Source organism: Aphelocoma coerulescens, unplaced genomic scaffold (assembly GCF_041296385.1).
Source record: "Aphelocoma coerulescens isolate FSJ_1873_10779 unplaced genomic scaffold, UR_Acoe_1.0 HiC_scaffold_56, whole genome shotgun sequence".
Lineage (NCBI taxonomy): Eukaryota > Metazoa > Chordata > Aves > Passeriformes > Corvidae > Aphelocoma > Aphelocoma coerulescens.
The window spans coordinates 676678-696517 of record NW_027183905.1 but is presented as its reverse complement, the minus strand read 5'-3'; the positions used below and the strand labels follow the sequence as shown (position 1 = coordinate 696517).

At 53.9% G+C, this 19840-nt stretch overlaps 1 protein-coding gene across 1 annotated transcript; it reads left to right on the top strand.

Moving 5' to 3' along the window:
- The first annotated feature begins 18542 nt into the window (after nucleotides 1-18542).
- On the top strand, nucleotides 18543-19548 carry LOC138101893 (zinc finger protein 3-like). Its single transcript, XM_068999646.1, has one exon. It carries the CDS (start codon nucleotides 18657-18659, stop codon nucleotides 19311-19313), a length of 657 nt encoding a protein of 218 aa, XP_068855747.1. The 5' UTR covers nucleotides 18543-18656; the 3' UTR covers nucleotides 19314-19548.
- Nucleotides 19549-19840: the final 292 nt, after the last annotated feature.

The window sequence follows — 19840 nt, the reverse complement described above, 5'->3', positions numbered from 1 at the left end:
GGAGCCGGTGCCGGAGCAGCGCTGGCTCGTCCCGGCTGCTGTGGGTAGGACAGAGGTGGCTGCCCCGTCGGCAGGAGTGTTCCTTGGAACGTTCAGACTTCTCTATCCGCCCTCCAATATGCACACACCCGTTTTGTTTGTTTTAGTAAAACAAAGCAATATTAATAATTCCACTGAGTCTTTGTTCTTCTTCTCTAAGTTCAGGAATTTCACATGGCCTTGGCTGAGCAGCAGTCCATGGCAATCAGTAACATTTTCTGGAAGTGATAGTTTCTTTCACTCCTTCCTACCTACAGCTCCCTGGCCTTATCTAAAGCAGATTCACGGGCTTTGTTTGTTTAAGTCACATTCACCTTATTCCTTTCTCCCATCACTGCCAGAGCCCCTCCCCTGCTTGCGCTCGCAGGTGCCACCGAATGTGTGTCCCGGGATCGCATCTCCCCGCCCGCAGCCTCCAGCGCCCGCCCTGTCCCGAGCAGGCCCTGGGCTGGCGGCAGCGAGCCCGACAGAAACCAACGCCCGCGGGGCCACCGGGGCTCAGAGCCGTGCAAGGGACGCTTTGGTTTGCAGGGGCAGAAGGGCCTGGGCTCCTCCCCTGCCCCGTTTGACTTGGTTTAGGATTCAATGTTTTGGCCGACATGGAAGGGGAAAAAGGCGCGGTTTTTCTCCAGCACTGGGCGGGTTTTTCCTCACATGGAGCACTTGGGCCTTCCCCGGGCCCCCTCTGCCCTCTTGCAGAACCAGTGGCATTTCCCACCCCACGCGGTTTGTAAACAAGAGTCGGCTGCAGTCGAGAAGGCTCCAGGCGCCTCCTTCCAGGCTGACTCTGCCAATGCTGAGGCTGCTCTGGGCTCTGCCGGGGCTCTGCTGGGGCTCAGCTCTGGGCAAGGCTGGGCCCGCTCTCCCCTCGCATTGCTCTGGGCAGCTGAGTCACGGGGGAACAAGGAAGGGGCACATCAAGGGACTTGAGGTTTAACAGAGTTTTTATTCAAAAAGCTGCCATAACTACCAGGCTGTCCTAACCACCATAACTAACTAGCAGTGCTAACTACCGTAACTATCCACTTGTCCTAACTACTATAACAAAAAGCTGTCCCCAGGTGCTTCACATCCTCCGCTGCTCCTTCAATTGCTTTGCTGCAGCGATCAGAGGGCTCAGGCTGGAGAGAGGCTTGGCTGATGGTAAAAATGGGTGCTGCCCAAAGGATGAAAAAGAAAGAAATCAACTGTTACTTTCCCAAGTCAAGTTCCTCACAGGCTCCGTTGCAACAGGACAAAGGGGAATGTTTGAAACTCAGGAGAGGGAAGCAGGCTCAGATTAGATCTGAGGCAGAATTTTTTTATCAGAAGAGTGGGGAAACACTGGCAGAGGGTGCCCAGAGATGTGGGAGGTGCCTCCTCCCTGGAAACATCCAGGCTCAGGTCAGGCAGGGCTCGGAGCCACCTGATCTGCTTGAAGATGTCCCTGCTCCTTGCAGGGCACCTGGTCCAGATGACCTGGAAAGGACCCTGCCAGGCCAAACCAGGCGAGGATTCTGCTGGCTTTGCATGTGAAAAGCAGCGAGACTGAAGACTATTGGAGGGGGGCCCCACGAGAAAACCCCTCCCTCACGCTGCTGTTTCCCCTGCAGCCGCTTCGCATCCACCTGCAGCAGCTCCTGGGCAGACCAGCGCCGCTCCTCGTCCGGCTCCAGGCTGCACTCCAGGAAGTCCCGCAGCAGAGCCGACAGGCACCTGGGCTCCTGCAGCTGCGGGGTCCCGTTCTGCCGGATCAGACAGCGAGCCTGCGCGGAAAGCAAACACTTCTGAAAAAGCTCTGCCAGCTTCCTTCACACCCACGAGTGCTCACAGCGACCCCGGTTTCTCAGCCCCAGTCTCCAGGGACAGTTTCCTCCCTGGCAGAGATGCTGCTCAGAGCTCATTTTTCTGTGCCAACCAAAAAAGCCAAACGCTGCTGCAGCCACAGCCATTCCAACATCCAGATGATCTTGCCCTGAGAGCCAATGTCATTGGCTGACTTTGTTAGTTGGAACCTCCATCAGAAATAACCCATTTTGCTTCTCCAAATACAGACACCAGCTTTACAGGCCATTTGCAAGAGTCTGCCTGTGTTATTTCCAAGGATTCTTACATCAAATGCATCCCTGCAGTGCCATTGACACTCAAGTAAATGCATTCAGGATGTTCCATCCTAGAAACTGCCAGACAAGGAACCCGAGGTTTGGGTTGCTGAAAGCTCAGGCTTGGTGACATGGAGAAAGTAGCGTGGGCTAGGAAAGAAATATGTTAGACTATGGGGATGTTAAACAATCATCTTCATGTTTTAGACAAGTTTCCCAGTGAGAAGATTCAGGGGGAGTTCATCTCATAGAACCTCTTTCAGAAACTCCTTCAGAAAACTTGTTGGGTTTGGGTGTGGGTTTTGGGGTTGTTCTGTGGTTTTCTGCAAGATAAGATTAGAGCTGATGCTCTGGCTTCATGTTTTCAGGTCATCCTCACAGACAGAAGAGCTGCAACAACTTAAAACCCAAAGCAAATTCTGGAGACTGCAGAATATTTGTCTGTGCTCAGGCTCGAATCCTCTGGGAATTCCCTTCCCGATGGGCAGAGCCCTCAGGCTGCTCCTCCCAGGGCGGGGTCCCTCTGTGCTCACAGGCCTCTGCAAACTCTGGGAAATTTGCCTCTTACCATGGCCGCCGTGTGCTCGAAGTAAGGAGGTTCTCCTTCCACCATCTCGATGGTCACAATGCCCAAGGACCAGATGTCCACCTTGGGGCCATAAGGAGAACTGGTCACAACCTCTGGGGCCATCCAGTGAGCAGTGCCCACCATGGAGCTGCTCTGCTCCTGCTCAGGGCTGAGCTGAGCACAGAGGCCAAAATCAGCTGAGGACAGAAACAAACACTGTCAAAGGCAGCTGGAATGAGGAAACCAAGCACAAAGATTGCCCACTCTCAGTCTGAGAATGCAGTGCTGAATCCAGCTGGAAAAGTCCTCAGGGCTGTAGCCAAGGCAAGATGGAAGTGGACCCTTAAAGGAACCCTCAGCTTTCATGCAGTGGCTTTTAGTGATTCCCTTGAAGCTTCAGATTCCAACTCCTGCCCCTCTGGAAGGGCCACACCCAGAGCAAAGCCACTGCTGACACCCTGCTCCTCTCCGGAGCTCTCTGCATGGGGCAGCCGCTCTCAGCTGGCAGCAGGGGCCGGGCACCGCCACCAGCAGCACTTGTGGGGCTCTGGCCGTCACTGGGAAGCAGCCCCACAGCCGCAGCCCGGGAGCGCCGTGCCTGACCAGGAACACCCACCCAGCTTGACAGAGCCATCCGTTGCCAGAAGGATGTTGGAGCTCTTCAGATCTCTGTGGATCACCCGGTTCGAGTGGAGGAAATCCAGGCCCTGCAGACACTGAGAGAGAGCAAGAAACACGAGGGTGGAAATCCATGGCCGGAATACACAATCCCACAAGAAAGGACAGTTTAGAATTCTGCCAGCAGCAGCTTTGCTGTGCCAGGCCAGGAGTGCAGTGCAGACAAACTCCGGGCAAATGGTTCAAGGCAAAGCTGAGAACAGCAAATCAAATCAAAAAAGACAGAGAGTCCCACAACAGCAGGAAAGAGGACAAGAGCAGAGTGGAAGTGCAGTGACACTGGCAGGCCGTTCACTTCAGAGGCTCTTTCTTCTGCAGCTCATAAAAACAACACAGAAACAAAGCTCTGAGCATGGAGCCACTCCTGTTCTCAGGCTCTGCTTGGAAGGAGCATTGTGTCCAAGCCATGGGAAGCACGAGCAGGATCCCTCACCTCCCGACTGACAGCTGCCATCTCTCCTTCAGCCATGTGTGTCTGTCTGACAACGTCCTGCAAAGTTCCTCCATCCATGTATTCCATCACCAGCCAGAGATCTTCATCAACAAGGAAGCTGGAAGAGGCAAACAATGGCGTGGAGATGAATGTGCACTGCTCAATTCCCTGATGGAAAAGCCTCAAGTGGAGTTTTGTTTCCAGGTCACTTGTAAATGAGGACAGAATCCGATGCAGAGACATTCCTGCCGGGCTGCACAGTCCTTGGGATCTGCACAGTCTAAAGGAGAAGGAGATGCCTGTGGGAAAGGAGAGGCCTTAGATGGCAAGCAAGTGAAAAATGCAGTTTAGCAACAGCCCAGATCAACGTGGAACCACAACACTTGCCCCCAGCTGGTTCAGCATCTGAACCCAGCAGTTCCACCGTTCCCTCCAGAACAAGGCAACACAACTTCCAGAGTTATCCAGGGCAGGAGGCCGTGCCGCACTTAGGACAAAAGTGGTCAAGTGTTTGGAAAACCTTGCAGAAAGTCCCTTCAGAAACAGGCAAGGCCATTGCAAAATGGGCACATGAGGCGTTTCTGGAAACAAGAACCTGGTCTTCCTGGCATCTGCAGCAATGGAAAAGAGTTGGGAAGGAGAAGCCAAGGGAAATAATTTCTGACAGGGTTTATCAGCACTTGTCGTAAGACCCAGGAAATGGGGTCAACTTGAAGGAAAAACCAAACCTGTCTCGGTTTGAAAGGCAGGTGTCTGCTAAGGAAGGCAGAAGCCTCCCTTGAAGTGGCAGATATAACCCCTTTCCCTCTGAGTTATTATGATTTTGAAATCAGGGGTCTTTAGGCAAAGATGTGGGAAATAGGAATAACAGTTCTTTATATATATAGATATATAGATATATAGATATATAGATATATAGATATATAGATATATAGATATATAACCAGTCAAACAAAACAACAATAACTATGACAGTAACAGCAAACACAAACCCAGTCCCAGCCTTCTTGGCTGTCAGGCCCTTTCCCCTCGGGTGCAGTTCCGCTCGCAGCCGGCAGGGGCGCTGGCGGCTCCCGGTGAGCAGGGCAGGTGCGATGGTTCCCCCGCGGCTGCAGGGGGCGCTCCGGAGCGAGCTCGGGGAGCACGCGGCTGCTCTGGTGCCCTGGGATCCCGGGGAAGGATGGAACAAAAAAGCTTCACAAACCGCTGGGCAGCCGATCCTGGACTCCTGGAACAGCAGGCTGGAATGGCAGGCCGGAGCGGCAGGCACAAACACAAATCCCAGGTGGCAGGCAAGATGTATCCAAAAGGGGAACCCCCCGGGGCTCCAGGCAGGCAGGGTGAGCACGTCTACAATGCAGTGAAGGCTCGAAGCAACAGCGGTGCAGGGCAGCCACAGCCCAGCCTCCAGCAGGGCAGGGAAAGCAGCCTTGGGATCCCGGTGTTGTTTCCAGCAGAAAGGAAAGACGCCGAAAACGGGAACCAGCAGCTCTTCTCTCTGCGGCTTCTCTCTCCAGACGCTGAGAGCGAACTCCCAACACGCCCAGGTGAAACAAAGAGTAGCCAGGCCCACCCCACCCCCAAACCCCAAACAGGCTGCTGCTTTTGTCTTTCTTAAGTACAGTCATTTGTCCCCTAGCAACATGCATATGGGAGAAAATTCCTCTAACAGAAAAAAACTAGGACTAAACTAAAACCCCAACAAAACTAAAGCAACAAAAGCACATGGAGGGAGTGAACTGACAGGCTCTTGCTTTGGGAAGCTACAGCTGGGTGAGGCTTTTTCAGAACAGGCTACAGACTGCGGATGCCAGGAGAGATTAACGCAGGGCCCGTGCACGGGATAAGAGCTGAAGCACTCACCTGTCCAAAGAGCTGACAATGTTGGGGTTCTTCTTGTCCTTCAGGACCAGGATCTCATTCACAGCTCGTTCCCTGTTCTGCCCTCTGAGACTCATTTTCTTTATGGCCACCTGAAAGGACATTGCAGCCCTTGAACTGCAGGAGTCCGGGGCAGGAGGCCGCAGCAAACACAGAGCGAGTCTTTGTGGAGCGACGGAGCTGGGCTGTGCCAAACTGCCTTGGGATGGGACACCCGGGCTCAGCAAGTGACATTCCCACAGCCCATTTCTCTGCTCGCTGCGGGGCCGCTTACAAGACACAGGGCCAGAGACATTTGGCCTTGGAAGCTCTGCAGAAATGGGCCCTCAGCTCTCAGCCTCAAAGCTCTCACAGCATTCTCTGCACCTGCAGTCTTCTCAAACCGCCTTAGTTTACCACCACTCTCATTATCATTCAAACACATTTTGCAAGCAGGAAGTAATTCTGGTTCTGTGAAAACAGAGCAAAACAGCCGGGAACCCTTTAGCAATCCTGGGGGATTTGGTCATGATTTCAAACGCAACTGCTCTGTTTGGGATTGCACAACAGAGCAAACACGCACAAACATTGCTCAGATGATCCCTGTCACGGGCTGTCACTGACACCAGACCCAAACACAGCTGCAGGGTTTAGGAGAGAGCTTTGCTCTGCACATCCATCTTCTCATTCCTCTCCCTCTCTCTGGGAACAGCTGCAGTAGGACTAAAACCCCAAACTGATCCCAAGAAGGATCGCTCCTTCATTAGGTCTTGAGGTATCCTTCGAAGATGAAATACAGGATGGAAAAACTGCTAAACAGTGTTCCTGTCCAAGGCTGGGATGAAGATAAATTAGGCCTCAGCCTCCACCAGCTGATGCATTGATGTTTTCAGATATGAAGACCAAGCCAGCGTGTCCTGCTCTGACAGACACCGCTGCCCTCCTTGCATTCCTTTGGGCACTTCAGAAGGCTCAAGTCTGTCCCAGCCGTGCTCTGCAGGCTGACACTGCTGTGCCTTCAGAGGAACAGCCTGTGCAGGAAAGCTCTGCTGGCCCCCCAAAGCTGCAGCCACAGCTCCCAGCAGAGGGGAAAGCCCTCGAGAGCTGCCCGACGCGCTGGGCGTGGTGACACTGACCTCTCCTCCAGTGGCCCTGTCGAGTCCTTTATAAACGGTTCCGAAAGCCCTGGAGACAGAACAGCAGAGAAGAAAGAAGCAGCGCTTTAGGCCCTGGGAGTGAAAGCCAGCCCAGACAGGAGATCTCTGCTGCCTGCAGCGTTTATAAAACACCTGGGTGCATCGACCCTTCAGACAGCAGCGCAGCAGCCACCAGCCCTGTGCCTCGCAAGGTGTGCGAGAGAAAACTGAGGCCCAACATGAAGGAAAAGGGCTGGAGCAAATCCCAAATGTCCACACTGAATTACTTTAGTCCAAAACCTAGGGTGGGAGCGGGTGTCTAAAGAACTGGAAAAGAATGTATTTCATCCGTTTCCAATTCCTGCCTATGAGCTGCAGGATCCACAAGGGCCCTGCCATCAGGCAGCTGATGCATTTTCCCCTCGAGTGCAGCACCTCTGTGCCTGTTACTGAATGTACGGGGCTTACTACCTGTGCTGAAAAGGGCACTTATTAGTTCATCTCTGGTTTCTGTTTCTAAACTGTTATGTTGATAATCCTGACTGGTGGATATTTTTGGAAGCAAAATATTTGAAAGTAATCTTCTTGAGAACTGTTTTCTGACAGGCACCAGATGGTGAGCTGCTCTTTCAGGCAATCACATTCCAGGGACAGAAGATCTTCCAGGTCCTGCTCCTTGCTGCAGGCAGGAGACTGCCGGCCTCAGGGGCCTCTGACGGTGCCTTCTGAGCACAGTTACCAATTCTGATCAGGACTGAGAGACAGCAGGATCGTGGCCCAGTGTCTGAAGCTGTTTGCAGCTTGCCTGGCTTCTCACTTGATCCTGCACCAGCAAATACCTGGCCCCTGCTTGTGCAGAAGTAACTGCCGTACACTTACCCTTGGCCAACCTGCTCCAGTTCCAGGTATTTCTCGGCAGGCTCCCCCACGCTCACGGTGCTCCCTGAAAGAAACCACATGGAAGACGCTCCCTCCCAGATGGAGACCCCGCCTTGCAGCAGGGCCAAAATGCAGCCCCACTCCCTGGGGCCGGGAGCCCCTTGGTCTCAGCTGGGCAAGGACAATAAATGACTCTGTGACATTCAGCTGCACACAAGCCTGGGTGCAGCTGATGCTGAGACACACACGCAGCACCCTGCTCTGGCACACAGCAGCACAGCAGACGTACTCAGCTGCATCAGGCACCACTCCTCTCTGCCCTCTGGCTGCAGGGCTGTGCTGCTGTCAGAATGTTCAGCCCAGGATCCTGCAGCAGAGGGAGGTTCAGTGTCCTCTTCCCAAGCAGAGGGAGGTTCCCCATCCTCTTCCCAAAATTCAGCGGGTTCCTGGTCTTCTTTCCAAGCCACGGGACGTTTGCCGTCCTCTTCCCATGCCGGGAGAATTGCAGCCTCCTCTTCCCAAATCACAGGATGTCCTCTGTCCTCGTCCCACGCTGGGAGATGTCCGTCGTCCTTGTCCCATGGCACTGGAACCTCACTGTCCTCGTCCCACACCGGGTGATGTCCACCATCCTCGCCCCACACCACAGGAGCTTCACTGTTGTATTCCCAAACCATGGGATGTTTGCCCTCATCTCCTGGGACAGGGAAGTTCACCATCATCCCCCAGAACAGGGGGAAGTTCACTGCTGTCTTCCTCCTCTTTGGCCTCCTCTTTGGAAGCAGAGGGAGCCAGAGGAGGAGCTGATGCTGCTTTTGTTCCCTGTGGACAGATGGTAGCGTGAGGGACGGGAAGTTCTCTCTCAGTTATTGCCTTATTTATCCTCAGCTACACATCCAGCTGCACTAAGAAAAAATGGGATTCAGAGCTGTTCAAACTAGGAATGGGCTAAAGTCGACATTGCCACTTATTGCTGAGCATTCCATATTCCACCGTGGCTAAAGCCAGCAAGCAATCTTCTGCCTGCAAAACCAGACCTGCAGCTCTCTAAAAGCTCTTCAGCAGAGAAAAGTGCCAGGGATCCCTTTGCTGCTGCTGCTGCAGCAAAGACACTGGCAGGAACTTTCCTTCAGCCTCCCAGGCTGGTGCTCGACTGCCACACGCCAAGCTCACAACTCTCTGCACAATTCCGACCACCAAAGGTTCCTTTCCCACTCACCGAAGGAGGAGCTGCTCGGGATCCACGCGTGAGGTGCCCTGCAATGGGACAGGGAACACGAACCAGATGCTGTTAGGAAAAACGTGCCCGTGGTGGGAACTCCCACGGAGCAAGGACACCCCGAGAGAGCATTTTGCTTCCACAACATCCCTCCAGGAGCCACAGTCCCTTCGCACAGCAAGCAAGAGAACAGCACAGAATCCTGGGCTGTGTCAGCCCTTGGCTGCAGCAGCCAACGCAGGGAGTTCCAGGCTCCGCTGGCACAGACTCTGCGCTTGAGGGAACAGAACCTCCCCGGCTCCATTGCAAATGCTGTGCACGCCCCGCTGGCTGCAGACATCCCCTTTTTCAGCTGCAGCTGCTGGCAGGAGCTCTCCCAAACCAGCGGTGTCTTAATGGCAATTTGGTTACAAAGGCAGCTCAGTTCCAGTGGGAGAACAGAAAGCAGGAACTGGGGAGGAGGCGGGATGAGGAAGGAGGAGAACAGCAGGAGGAGGAGCAGGAGGAGGAGGAAGAGGAATAGAAGGAGAAGCAGGAGGTTCCAGTGCCCGCTGTGCCTGCAGCACCCCTGGCCCCGGGGGCATCCCCCCACGGCATCCTGCAGGTGGCTGGGGAGGGGGAGCTCATCCTGAATCTACTGGGGAGTCCCTGAGAGGGTGTGCTAGTTTGAAAACAAACCAGTGAGAGGCACCAAGTCAGAATAACAATTTAATGGAAATTAAGGAAAAGAAAGTAAAAGAAAACACTGACAGAGTCAAAATACAACCTGAGTCCCTATTAGGCAGGGTAGTGGTAGCAGTCTGGTGGAATGGTGGCTGCAATCCTCTGAAGTGGTGATCCTGTAGTAGAAGGGGTCTGCTCTTCCTCAGAAAGTCCAGCGGTGGCTGTGTAGCTCCTGTCCTCTGGAAATCCAGTGGAGCCCCAGTCTCTTTGGTGCTCAGAGTCCCAGTTATATCCACGATGGGATGCTTGGTTCCTCCCTCTGGTTGGAGCATCTCACAATGGGGTAATGAGTCATGAGGCCAAGTGTTGATTAGGCTCGTTAACGGAAGATAGTCTGGAGGGAGTTATCTCTGAGTCATGCAGCAGGACAATGATGGGCCATTAACAGAAAGATAGTCTGGGGGGAGGAGGCAAGGAAACACTGCCCCACCTGATTTCAACAGCTCATGAGGATGGTAATAGAATACACCTCAACCCAGGACAGAGGGTTTTTTTATTGGGGAGTGTTGGGAGCTGGCAGATTCCAGAACCGAGCCCCAAATACCATTTGGTGTCCTGGGAGGGTTTTTTTGTGTGTGTATGTTTGTATCTTTCAGGACCCCAAAGCTGAGCCCCTTGGGGAAATCATCTCCCCTTACATCAGCCAATACACACAGAGGAGAGGCCCTTCCGCTGCCCTGAGTGTGGGAAGGGTTTCAACCGCAACTCCCGCCACATCACCCCCAGTACATCCACACTGGGGAGAGGCCCTACGAGTGTCCCGAGTGTGGGAAGAGCTTCTCACAGAGCTCTCACTTCACTCAACACCAACGGAGGCACCGCAAAGGGAAGCCCTGCGAGTGCCCCGAGTGCGGGAAGAGCTTCGTGTGCTGCTCCAGCTCCATCCCCCGTGGGAGGATCGGCGTTGGATGATCCCCAGTGACCCCCATGGGGCAGAGCCCTGGTGACCCCCATTCCGGGTGATCTCCACTGGGTGGGGGGAAGGTGTTGGAGAGATTTCTTTGCCTTCTCCTTGTGCTGCTGGGATTTGGTTGGGAATAAATTCCCTCCCTGTGCCCAGCCTGGGTCTGTTGTGCCTGTGCTGGTGCTCGGGGTGGGATCTCTCCCGGTCCTTCTCTCAGCTCCTGGGCCCTTCCTTGCATTTCCTCTCCCTGGGCAGTAGCAGAGGGCAGGGACAGAGCGGTTTTGGTTGCTCCCGGCACCCAGGCAGGGCCAGCCCAGCCCCGGAGGTTTCGAGGGGCTTGTGGGGGCCCCCCTTTTTCGGGACATCGCCACTGGAGGAGGTAGAACTGGAAGAAGGAAGGCGTGGGGGGAAGGTGTTTTTAAGGGTCTTCTTTTACTCCTCATTATCCTGCTCTGAGTTTGTTAGCAAGAAATTGAATTCATATCTCTAATTTCGAGCCTGTTTTGCCCATGATGGTGTTTGATGAGGGAAATCTCCTGGTCCTTATCTCAGCTCATGAGCCCTTGGTTAAATTTTCTGTCCCCTGTCTGGCTGTGGAGGGCAGGGAGAGAGCGGCTGTGGTGGGTGCCTGATATTGGGCCAGAGTCCCCCCACTCCAATGGGACATGATCCTGTGTGGCCCTGGGCTACGGTGCCACGGCTGCTCTTGCTTTTGTCTTCCTTATGATTTTATATTTTGCATGAAAGGCTTGTGAAGTGCCCCCGCTGTCCCTTGTGTCCCCTGGGCACCGACAGCCCCGGCCCTTTGAAGAAGGGGAAGTCAATAACTAACTCATGTAAGCACAAGTTAACTATTGGGAGACAGCAATGTTAGTTCAGACAGAAGATGTTAATTACAAAGCCTGAGAAGCCGAATTCACCCTAATCTTGTCAAGATAGAGGGGACAAGGATCATCTCAGAGATTGCTGAATCATCCCTCAAAGGACTACGCATGCTCAGGGAGAAAGGTGAAAAGTTCACTGCGAGGATGACTACTGGCCTTCATCAGAAAGACCCCCGAGGAAGAGGAGAGGCCTTCCTCAGCACGACCACCAGGACACACAGCGCATGCGTGGCCCATATGCTAATGACTTCCGAGAAATAATTTGTGTAACCACACCTGTCCCAAGGAATGTGATGAATATTCATAATTTAACCCTTAATACTGTGTTGTAGAGAGCACCAGGTGTGTGTGTTTGGAGGAGCGATCCCTGCACACCCGGCGCGTCGAATAAAGCAAATACCCACTTCTCTGACTCTGTCTCTGAAGTGTCTCCTGGCCCGGTTGCGGCACGATTCACCTTGCCCTGCTCCCCCTCCCACGTTCCATCCCGGCTGGCGGAGCCTTGGAGCTGCCGTGGGGCTGCCCCGGGGGCTGCGGCCCGAGCCGGGGCCCCTTCCCAGTGCTCCCAGTCTGCCCATCCCGCCTGGAGCAGCCAGCGAGGGCTTCAGCTGGGGCGGCAGAGAGGCGCTGCTGGGGGGTCCCACCTCCGCTTGGCTTGGGTTGTTCTTCCCAAGCTGGGCCCAAAAGACTTTGGGAGTTTTGTGCCCCAAATCTCTCCCCTCGTACACTCAGCCAAAGGGGTTTGGGGCGGTTTTCCCTTTTTGGGGTAAATCAAAGCCATGCACTGATGCTCCGAATTAGGGGCGGGAGTAGCGAGGCTGCAGGGCTTCCCAAGGAGCCGGAGGCAGCCAACACGCAGGGCTGGGCAAGTCGGGCCGGGAGCAGCGGAGAGCTTTGTTTCCCTTCCCAGCTGAATGGCGGCTCGGGCCGGGCCCGTTCCAGGGCTGTTCCTCAGCTGCGGCTTTCCCCTCACGCAGCCCGGGGGGCGCTGGGAGCGCGGGGCGAGGCTGGGCCGTGTGCAGAGCCCGCCCCTCGCTGCGATTGGGCGGTGCTGCCGTCAGTCGTGGTTCTGGCGCGCTGATTGGTCGGAGCGGGGAGCAGCCCGGGCCCGGAGCCGCCGGCAGGGCGGCCGTGGCGCAGCAGAGGCGCCATTGGCGGAGCGTCTGTGCGGGCCCGGGAGCGGCGGCGGCGGCCGGAGCCCGGTGAGGCGGCGGCGGAGCTCGGAGGCGGCCCCAGCGCAGGTGGGAGCCGCGCTCGGTTCTGGCGGGGCTCGGCGCTGGCTGCGGGCGGAGGGGGCGGCAGGGGGCTGGGGCGGGTTCGTTGTGCCGTGTGGGCGCCGTGTTCGCCCTGGCGTGAGGGCGCTGCGGGAGCGGCTGCCCGCGCTCTCCTTGCCGCTGCTGCCTCGGCAGGAGCCGGTGCCGGAGCAGCGCTGGCTCGTCCCGGCTGCTGTGGGTAGGACAGAGGTGGCTGCCCCGTCGGCGGGAGTGTGCGGGAAAGTTCCCGTGGCCAGAGGTTTGTGTCCCCAGAGGAGCCGGAGGAGTCCTGTAAAAGGAACTTTATTCCTGGAGCAAGGGAGAGGCCACGGGGCATTTCCCGTGGGCTCTGTCCAAGTGTTGGAGGACGCAGCCTCCTTTTTATGCCGATGTTCCCGGGCCGCATCTCCGTGTCGCTTTCCGCAGTGGCTGAGGTCCTTGGAAGGTACAGACTTCCCGATCTGCCTGCTGCATGTGCCCCTTAATGTGCACCCCCACTTTGTATAACATCCGATAATCATGGCTCTGTTAAGGCTTTGATCTTCTTCGGGAAGTTCAGGAATTTAGTGGGACCTTGGCTGAGCATCAGTTCGTGCCAATTAGTAACATTTTCTAAGACTGATGGTTTCTGCCCTTACTTCATTATCTCCAAGTCCCTGACCCTATCTCCAATGGGATTCACACCATCTGCATGCAAAGAAAAGTTCGGGTTTTTTTCCTTTTAATCCCCACTCTTTTTATTTTCTCAGTACTTCTCTTTACAAACTTTAAAAATGCCTTAATCGGTTGTTCCTAGGCCGCCTTTGGTTTTGGGATTATTCTCAGTGACCTCATTCTGTGTCCTTTTGTGGCCGTTTCTGGGTCAGGAGGCCTGGCTGCCACCTGCATGCCCTTGATCCCCTGCTGAATGAGCTGCACTGAGCAAGGTGTGGTGCATGGTAAAAAGATGAGAGTTGCTGTAGCACCTGAGAGGAGAAACAGCATTGGTTTAACCCATGGTCTGCCAGGGAACCACGAAAATGTGTCCCCTTCCAATCCTTTCCACGTTTGGAGCGGTACATGAGCTGCTTTCTTATTTCCTTGTTCTCTGTTTCACCACTTTTCCTTTGCCATCTCTTTGCCAAGAGCAGTTTGAGTCCTTTAATTTTCCACAACCTCCTGGTCCTTCTGCTGAAAGAGAATCTGATGCCATCCCAGGGTGAAATGTGGCGTTGCTCATGGGAGTGGATTGGTGGCTGAGAAGGTCAGGAGCTGGAGCTGTGGGCTTGGTTATGATTTGGAGGACAGCTTGTAATCTAATGATGCCTTGAAATGATCAATGGGTTCTCTGGCACCTGGTATGAATTTGTTTGGGTTCCCAGGGGCTGCTCCATGGTGTTGTAGGATTTGTTCTGTTCTTTTCCCCATTTTTGGGCGCTCCCTCCATCCAGGGATGCATCAATTGACCTCTTTTCTCTGATTAAATCATCACATCCTTGGATTCCCAAGTGATTTCGCTGAACTTGTGGCAGCAAAAGCAGCCCAGTGGTCAAACCCACCCTGTATAACCCAGACAGTGCCAGCAGATGTTGGAGTGGGGAGAGGGATGATTCCCCCCTGCTTTTTTGAGTGAAGTTCTCCCAACATTCTCTGTTTGCTGTTTTCCTTTGCAGCTTCAGGGATTTCTGTTGCAGAGTCCGAGATGCTCAGTGTGGGCTCTGCCTTTAGCGATGCAAATTCCGTCTGTGCAGGGAGGCAGAGCTTGGGGTGAGGGGCAGAGGGCATCAGCCCAATTCCTCTGGCAGGCAAGGAGAGCCTGGGACATTGTGCACACTTCCCCCAGCAGAGTTAATTTGCATTTCTAAAGCTCCTCTGCTGGCTGCCTGGAAGGAAGTTTCTCTTCCAGGGCAGCCATCAGGTGACTCTCAAGTGTCGCCCCCAAAAGCGGCTTTTTTTTCCCTTATTCTTTTAAACTAATTTTCTAATGAAAATTAGTTAATGAGTTAAAGGGTCACTTTTAAAGCTCTTCCAGTTTTGCAAAATGCAACCTACAGGTGAACATGGAAAAACCCATTGCAAAATTCTGCCATCACTAGCAGTCACGCACACACATATATAAAAAAACCCCTAAAGTAATAAAGATTTTCGCTGTTTTTTTTCCTGAGACTATAAATTGACTCTCACACCCCTGGCCCAGACCCAACTGACAATGTCAAAGTAGGATTATTAGGAAAACGCCTTATAATGTTTTAATCTTGTCATCAAAAGTGTGGGAAGGACACAAACTCTCCAACAACCTTTTTAGTGTTAGAGGATCAAGGCTGAAGAAAATGAATGCAGAAGCTAAATTTTTAGCAATACAATATTGAACATTTATTAGTAGAACAAAGACAAATCACAGCCTGGGGCGCTTGGCAATGTTGCCAGAGGCGCCCTCCATTCATTTTACTGTGGGCTTAAGTACTCTCCTGAACTGTTACATATTCATTAACCCAGAAAGGAATTTACACTTCCCTCCCCTTTCCCCCTGTCCCGTTTCTGCCCCTTCCCCCAGCAGGACACCGCCTCAGTCCTCTGGATCGCTTCAGAACTGCAGACAGGCCCCCTCTCTCCGGTGCCTCCGCAGTCTCCAGCCTCATTTGCAGCTGCCAGTCCCCTTGGGCGGTGTGAGCTCTGATGAGGTAACAATCTTCCTGGGATGCATGCGGTTTATCTTCTTTGTTTCTCTAAGATGTCTTGGTTCCTGGCTCTGTAGTTTCTCAGCTCAAAAGACATTTATTACCATGTGTTTATTAATACATTTCTTAACATATTACAACTATTTCAAAGTTACAATTTACCTTAATCTCGTTTCTACTTAACTACATTTAACCTTAGCACTATTTCTACACAATCCATCATCACTTGTAAGTGTTAAAATCATATCTGTGAAAGACAACATTTATCATTCACTCATTTATCACACCAGGGTAAGGAATTCCAAACATGGATTCCGGGGGAGATAATTGAATATCTGCCCTGGGTCTGGCTCTTCTTCTTGCCAAAGCCAATGGCAGCAGCCGTACCCGTGGCATCTTGGTTTCTCTCAGCAGTTTCAGAAGGTGTTTCTTTATTTCCCCATTCATTCTTTCCACCCGACCCGAACTCTGGGGGTGCCAGGGCGTTTGGAGGTGCCACTGTGTTCCTAAAGCAGCCAGAACGGCCTGAAGGATCATTCCTGTAAAATGAGTTCCCCTGTCTGTGTCTGTTGCTTCCACAATCCCATATCTTGAAATTTTTGTTCCAAACATGCCTTAAGAACTGATGCAGGGATTGCTGAAGCAGTCGGAAATGCTTCTGCCCCGCTGTGAGCTGCCATGCTGTTAGCAGAAGATATTGAAGCCTTCCTGCTCAGGGCATTTCAGTGCCAGACTCTTCCAAGCACCCCCAGCTCGGCCCTTTGAGCTGAGCATGCGGGCGCTGAGCTGCGCTTTGTCTCCTTCCCTTTCCTTAAGAGCAGCGTGTCTTGTCACTCTTTTCCCTTCTGCTGCCCTTGCAGCCCCATCCCTAAACACCTTTTCTCCCTCAGGCCAGGGAATGTCTGGTCAATCTCTCCTAGGCCGGGTCTGGAGCTCTGTCACTTGACTGCAGCCATGGGTTTCTTGCCAGCCCCGTGTCCAGGGCCGTTCAAACAGGAGGCTGGGTTCAACCCTTGCCCTGTCCTCAACTCTGAACCCTCCTGTTCCATCCAACAAGTTTCATTCTGTAAGAACCCAGCGCTGCTCATCCATTTAGAGGCTCCTTTGGTTAACAAAGCTTTACCTTGATGCCAGGCTTGAACAGAGATTCTGCTGCTGTCAGTTTTCAGGCCTCAGTTGCCATTAAAGCCGGGGCTGCACAATTCTGCAGACAATGAGGCCACTCTCTGGCCACTGGGTGAAACATTTGAGCCCAGGAATTCCTTTGGCATGGCCCTGATTAACATCCACATGCAATTCAAATGGTTTTTCCCTGTCTGGGAGGGCCAGGGCAGGAGGCTCAGTTAATCTGCTTTTGAAGCCTTGTAAATTGTGCTTTCCTTCTGGTGTCCATGATGGGGTTTCTTGCCTGGCAGGAGAGGAGAGTTGTAGGGAGAGATGCCTGGCTCCAGAAGCGCTGCCTTTAGCAGGGACTCAGTAAGAGGCTGTAACCCCTTCCTTGCCTCCCTTGGAACAGGGTATTGCTTTTAGACACCATTTGTCCTGGTTGCTTCAAAGGAAGTTGGAGAGGCTCCATATCTGATTTTCCCTATTTCCCTGGGGCTGCCCACACTTCTGGGTTCCCTTCAGCAGAGGCCTTCGAAGATATTTGACACCAAGGTCCAGCAGCATTAGCCTCTGTATCTCCTTTGACAATATGAATTTGCATTCCCATTTCAGCCAGCAAATCCCTTCCCAGTAAATTACAATCACAATTAGGAGCAAACAGAAATTGATGCATTTCAAACCCATCCCCCACATCTACTAATAGTGGTTGAAAAAGCACACCTGCTCATCTTTCCCACTTATTGCCTGAATAATCAAAGAAATTTTGAGGATAAGATTGTGCTATAAGGCATCCCTGTCCTCACTTTTTTCTCTTCCTCCTCTTTTCCATCTTCCTTTTCCTTTCTTACCACATAGATTCCTCCTGCTGCTGTTTGCCTTAACCATATTCCTGCACACTCCCTTCAACCAATCCCTTCCCAGCACACCAACACCATCCGTCCCCTGTTGCTGAGACCCCTTCTCAACTTCCCTTTTTACCCCTGCTGGGTGTCCATGTCCTTAATTAGCTCTGGGAGAATGTGCAAACTGCCTCAGCATTGTCCCCTTTTGTATAGGAAATGATGTCCATGGTTCTGTTCAGGCTTTGTTGTTGTTCTGGAAGTTGAGGAATTGAGCAGGAGCTTGGCTGAGCAGCAGTGTGTGTCAGTCAGTGCCATTTTGTGGAGCTGCTGGTTTGTGCTGTCACTTGCTTGTGTGCAAGTGCGTGTGGCTGTGTCCGAGCAGATTCAGAGCATGTGTTTGTAAGGAGGCGTTGGTGTTGTTGGTTCGCTGGGGGTGCCCGGTTTTCGGGACATCCCCCCTGGAGCAGGGTGTCCCCCCTTGGTGCAGGCGCGGCCCTCAGGCAGCGCTCAGCCAATCAGAAGGCGCGGCGCTGGTGACTCAGCAGTTGCCAGGCAGAGCCGCAGCGCCCGGCGCTCCCCAGCTGGAGCCCACGTGTGGCCCGGCCTTGGCGCCCCCCGCCAGGGGAATTTGGGGAGGTGGGAGGGGGGGAGCGCCAAGGCCGGGCCGGGCCGTGCTGTGCTGGCAGAAGTGGCTGCGGCGGGGGCCGAGTGCGGGCAGGAGCGGCCGAGAGCCCAGCGCTGCCCCAGCCCGAGCTGCCGCAGCTGCATCGCTGCTCGTGCTGTGCGATCCGAGAGCTCTGGGGGGCAGAGCGAGCCAGGGCTGGGTGCTGGGCCTGGGGGGAGCAGGAGAAAGGCTGGAGGAGCAGGGCTGGAGACCAGAATGGTGAAACGATGCCCGTGGGAGCAGCAGGTGGGATTCTGCAGGAGAAGGAGTAATGTGAGGAAGAGTAGGGACACAGGAGGAGGAGGAGGAGCAGGAAGAGGAGGCACCCCAAGGTTCCAGCACTCGCTGTATCTGCAGCCTCCCCCCAGCCCCAGGAGCGTTGCCCCCCCCATCCAGCAGGTGATCAGGGAGGGGGATCTATGATTTTCCCGGGGGTAAATCTTGGTGTTTCTAAGATTTTCTGGGCGCCATGTTGGTGCTTTGGTTTTTTCGTGGGAGCTGAATGTTTACATTTTGGAGGGGGTTTTGCCTGAATCTTGATGTTTTTGGAGTTTTGGGTCTGTGTCTTGATGTTTGGGGGACTTTTGGTCTGAATCTTGGTGTTTTGGAGGTTTGTACAGACACAAGATGTCCGGTGATTGACCTGGGCAGGAGGAACCCCCAGCCCAAGGCGCTCACCCCTTGTTTCTCCCCCCAAACCAGGATTTGTCATTCCCAAGGCGTGGCCGGATGGAGGAGGAGGAAAAGCCCCGGAGATGCCGCACGAGGAGGAGCTGCAATCGCAGCCCCCAGAGATCCAAGGAGGAAAGAGCCCCCCTGTGCCGGGAAGGCGGCCGGAAATCCAGGGGGAGCTTGGAGCTGGGGGAGAAGCCTCAGGGCGGGGAGAAGCCCCACAAGTGCGTGGAATGTGGGAAGAGCTTCAGCACGAGATCCAGCCTGGGAGTACACCAGCACATCCACACTGGGGAGAAGCCCTACAAGTGTGGGGAATGTGGGAAGGGCTTCACCAACAGCTCCCAGCTGATCCAGCACCAGGTGGTTCACACCGGGGAACGGCCCTATGGCTGTAGGGAATGTGGGAAGAGCTTCAGCCAGAGCTCCAGCCTGTGGGCACACAGACGCGCTCACACTGGGGAGAGGCCCTACGAGTGTTCTGAGTGTGGGAAGAGGTTTCCAAGGAGCTCCTATCTCCTCAGACACCAGAGCACTCACACGGATGAGAGGCCCTTCCGCTGCCCCGACTGTGGGAAGGGCTTCAAACGCAACTCCCACCTCATCATCCACCGGCGCACCCACACTGGGGAGAGGCCCTACGAGTGTTCCGAGTGTGGGAAGAGCTTCTTCTCCAGCTCTCACTTGGCCGAGCACCAACGGAGGCACTGCTAAGGGAAGCCCTGCGAGTGCCCCGAGTGCAGGAAGAGCTTCGTGCGCTGCTCCAGCTCCATCCCCCGTGGGAGGATCAGCGTTGGATGATCCCCAGTGACCCCCGTTGGGCAGAGCCCTGGTGACCCCGTTCCGGGTGATCCCCGCTGGGTGGGGGGAAGGTGTTGGAGAGATTTCTTTGCCTTTTCCTTTTCCTTGTGCTACTGTGATTTGGTTGGTAATAAATTCCCTCCCTGTGCCCAGGCTGGGTTTGTAGTGCCTGTGCCAGTCTAAATGATTCAAATCATTGTACCTGTGCAAGTATAACATACAGGGTTAAAGTTAGCAAATATTGGCCACAAGCGTAAGGCACAGAATGTAATTTGGCAAGAAATAGGGAACAAAATTCTCAGAAATTATGAACAAAGCTTGCTGAGACCAGTAGAGAAACTGCAGAAGCAGCCAAGGAGAGACTGCACATGCCTAGGAAAGAAAGGTGCAAAGTGCAAAGCGAGGAAGACTGTGGCAGCTGGGGAGGTGATGGGGGTCGG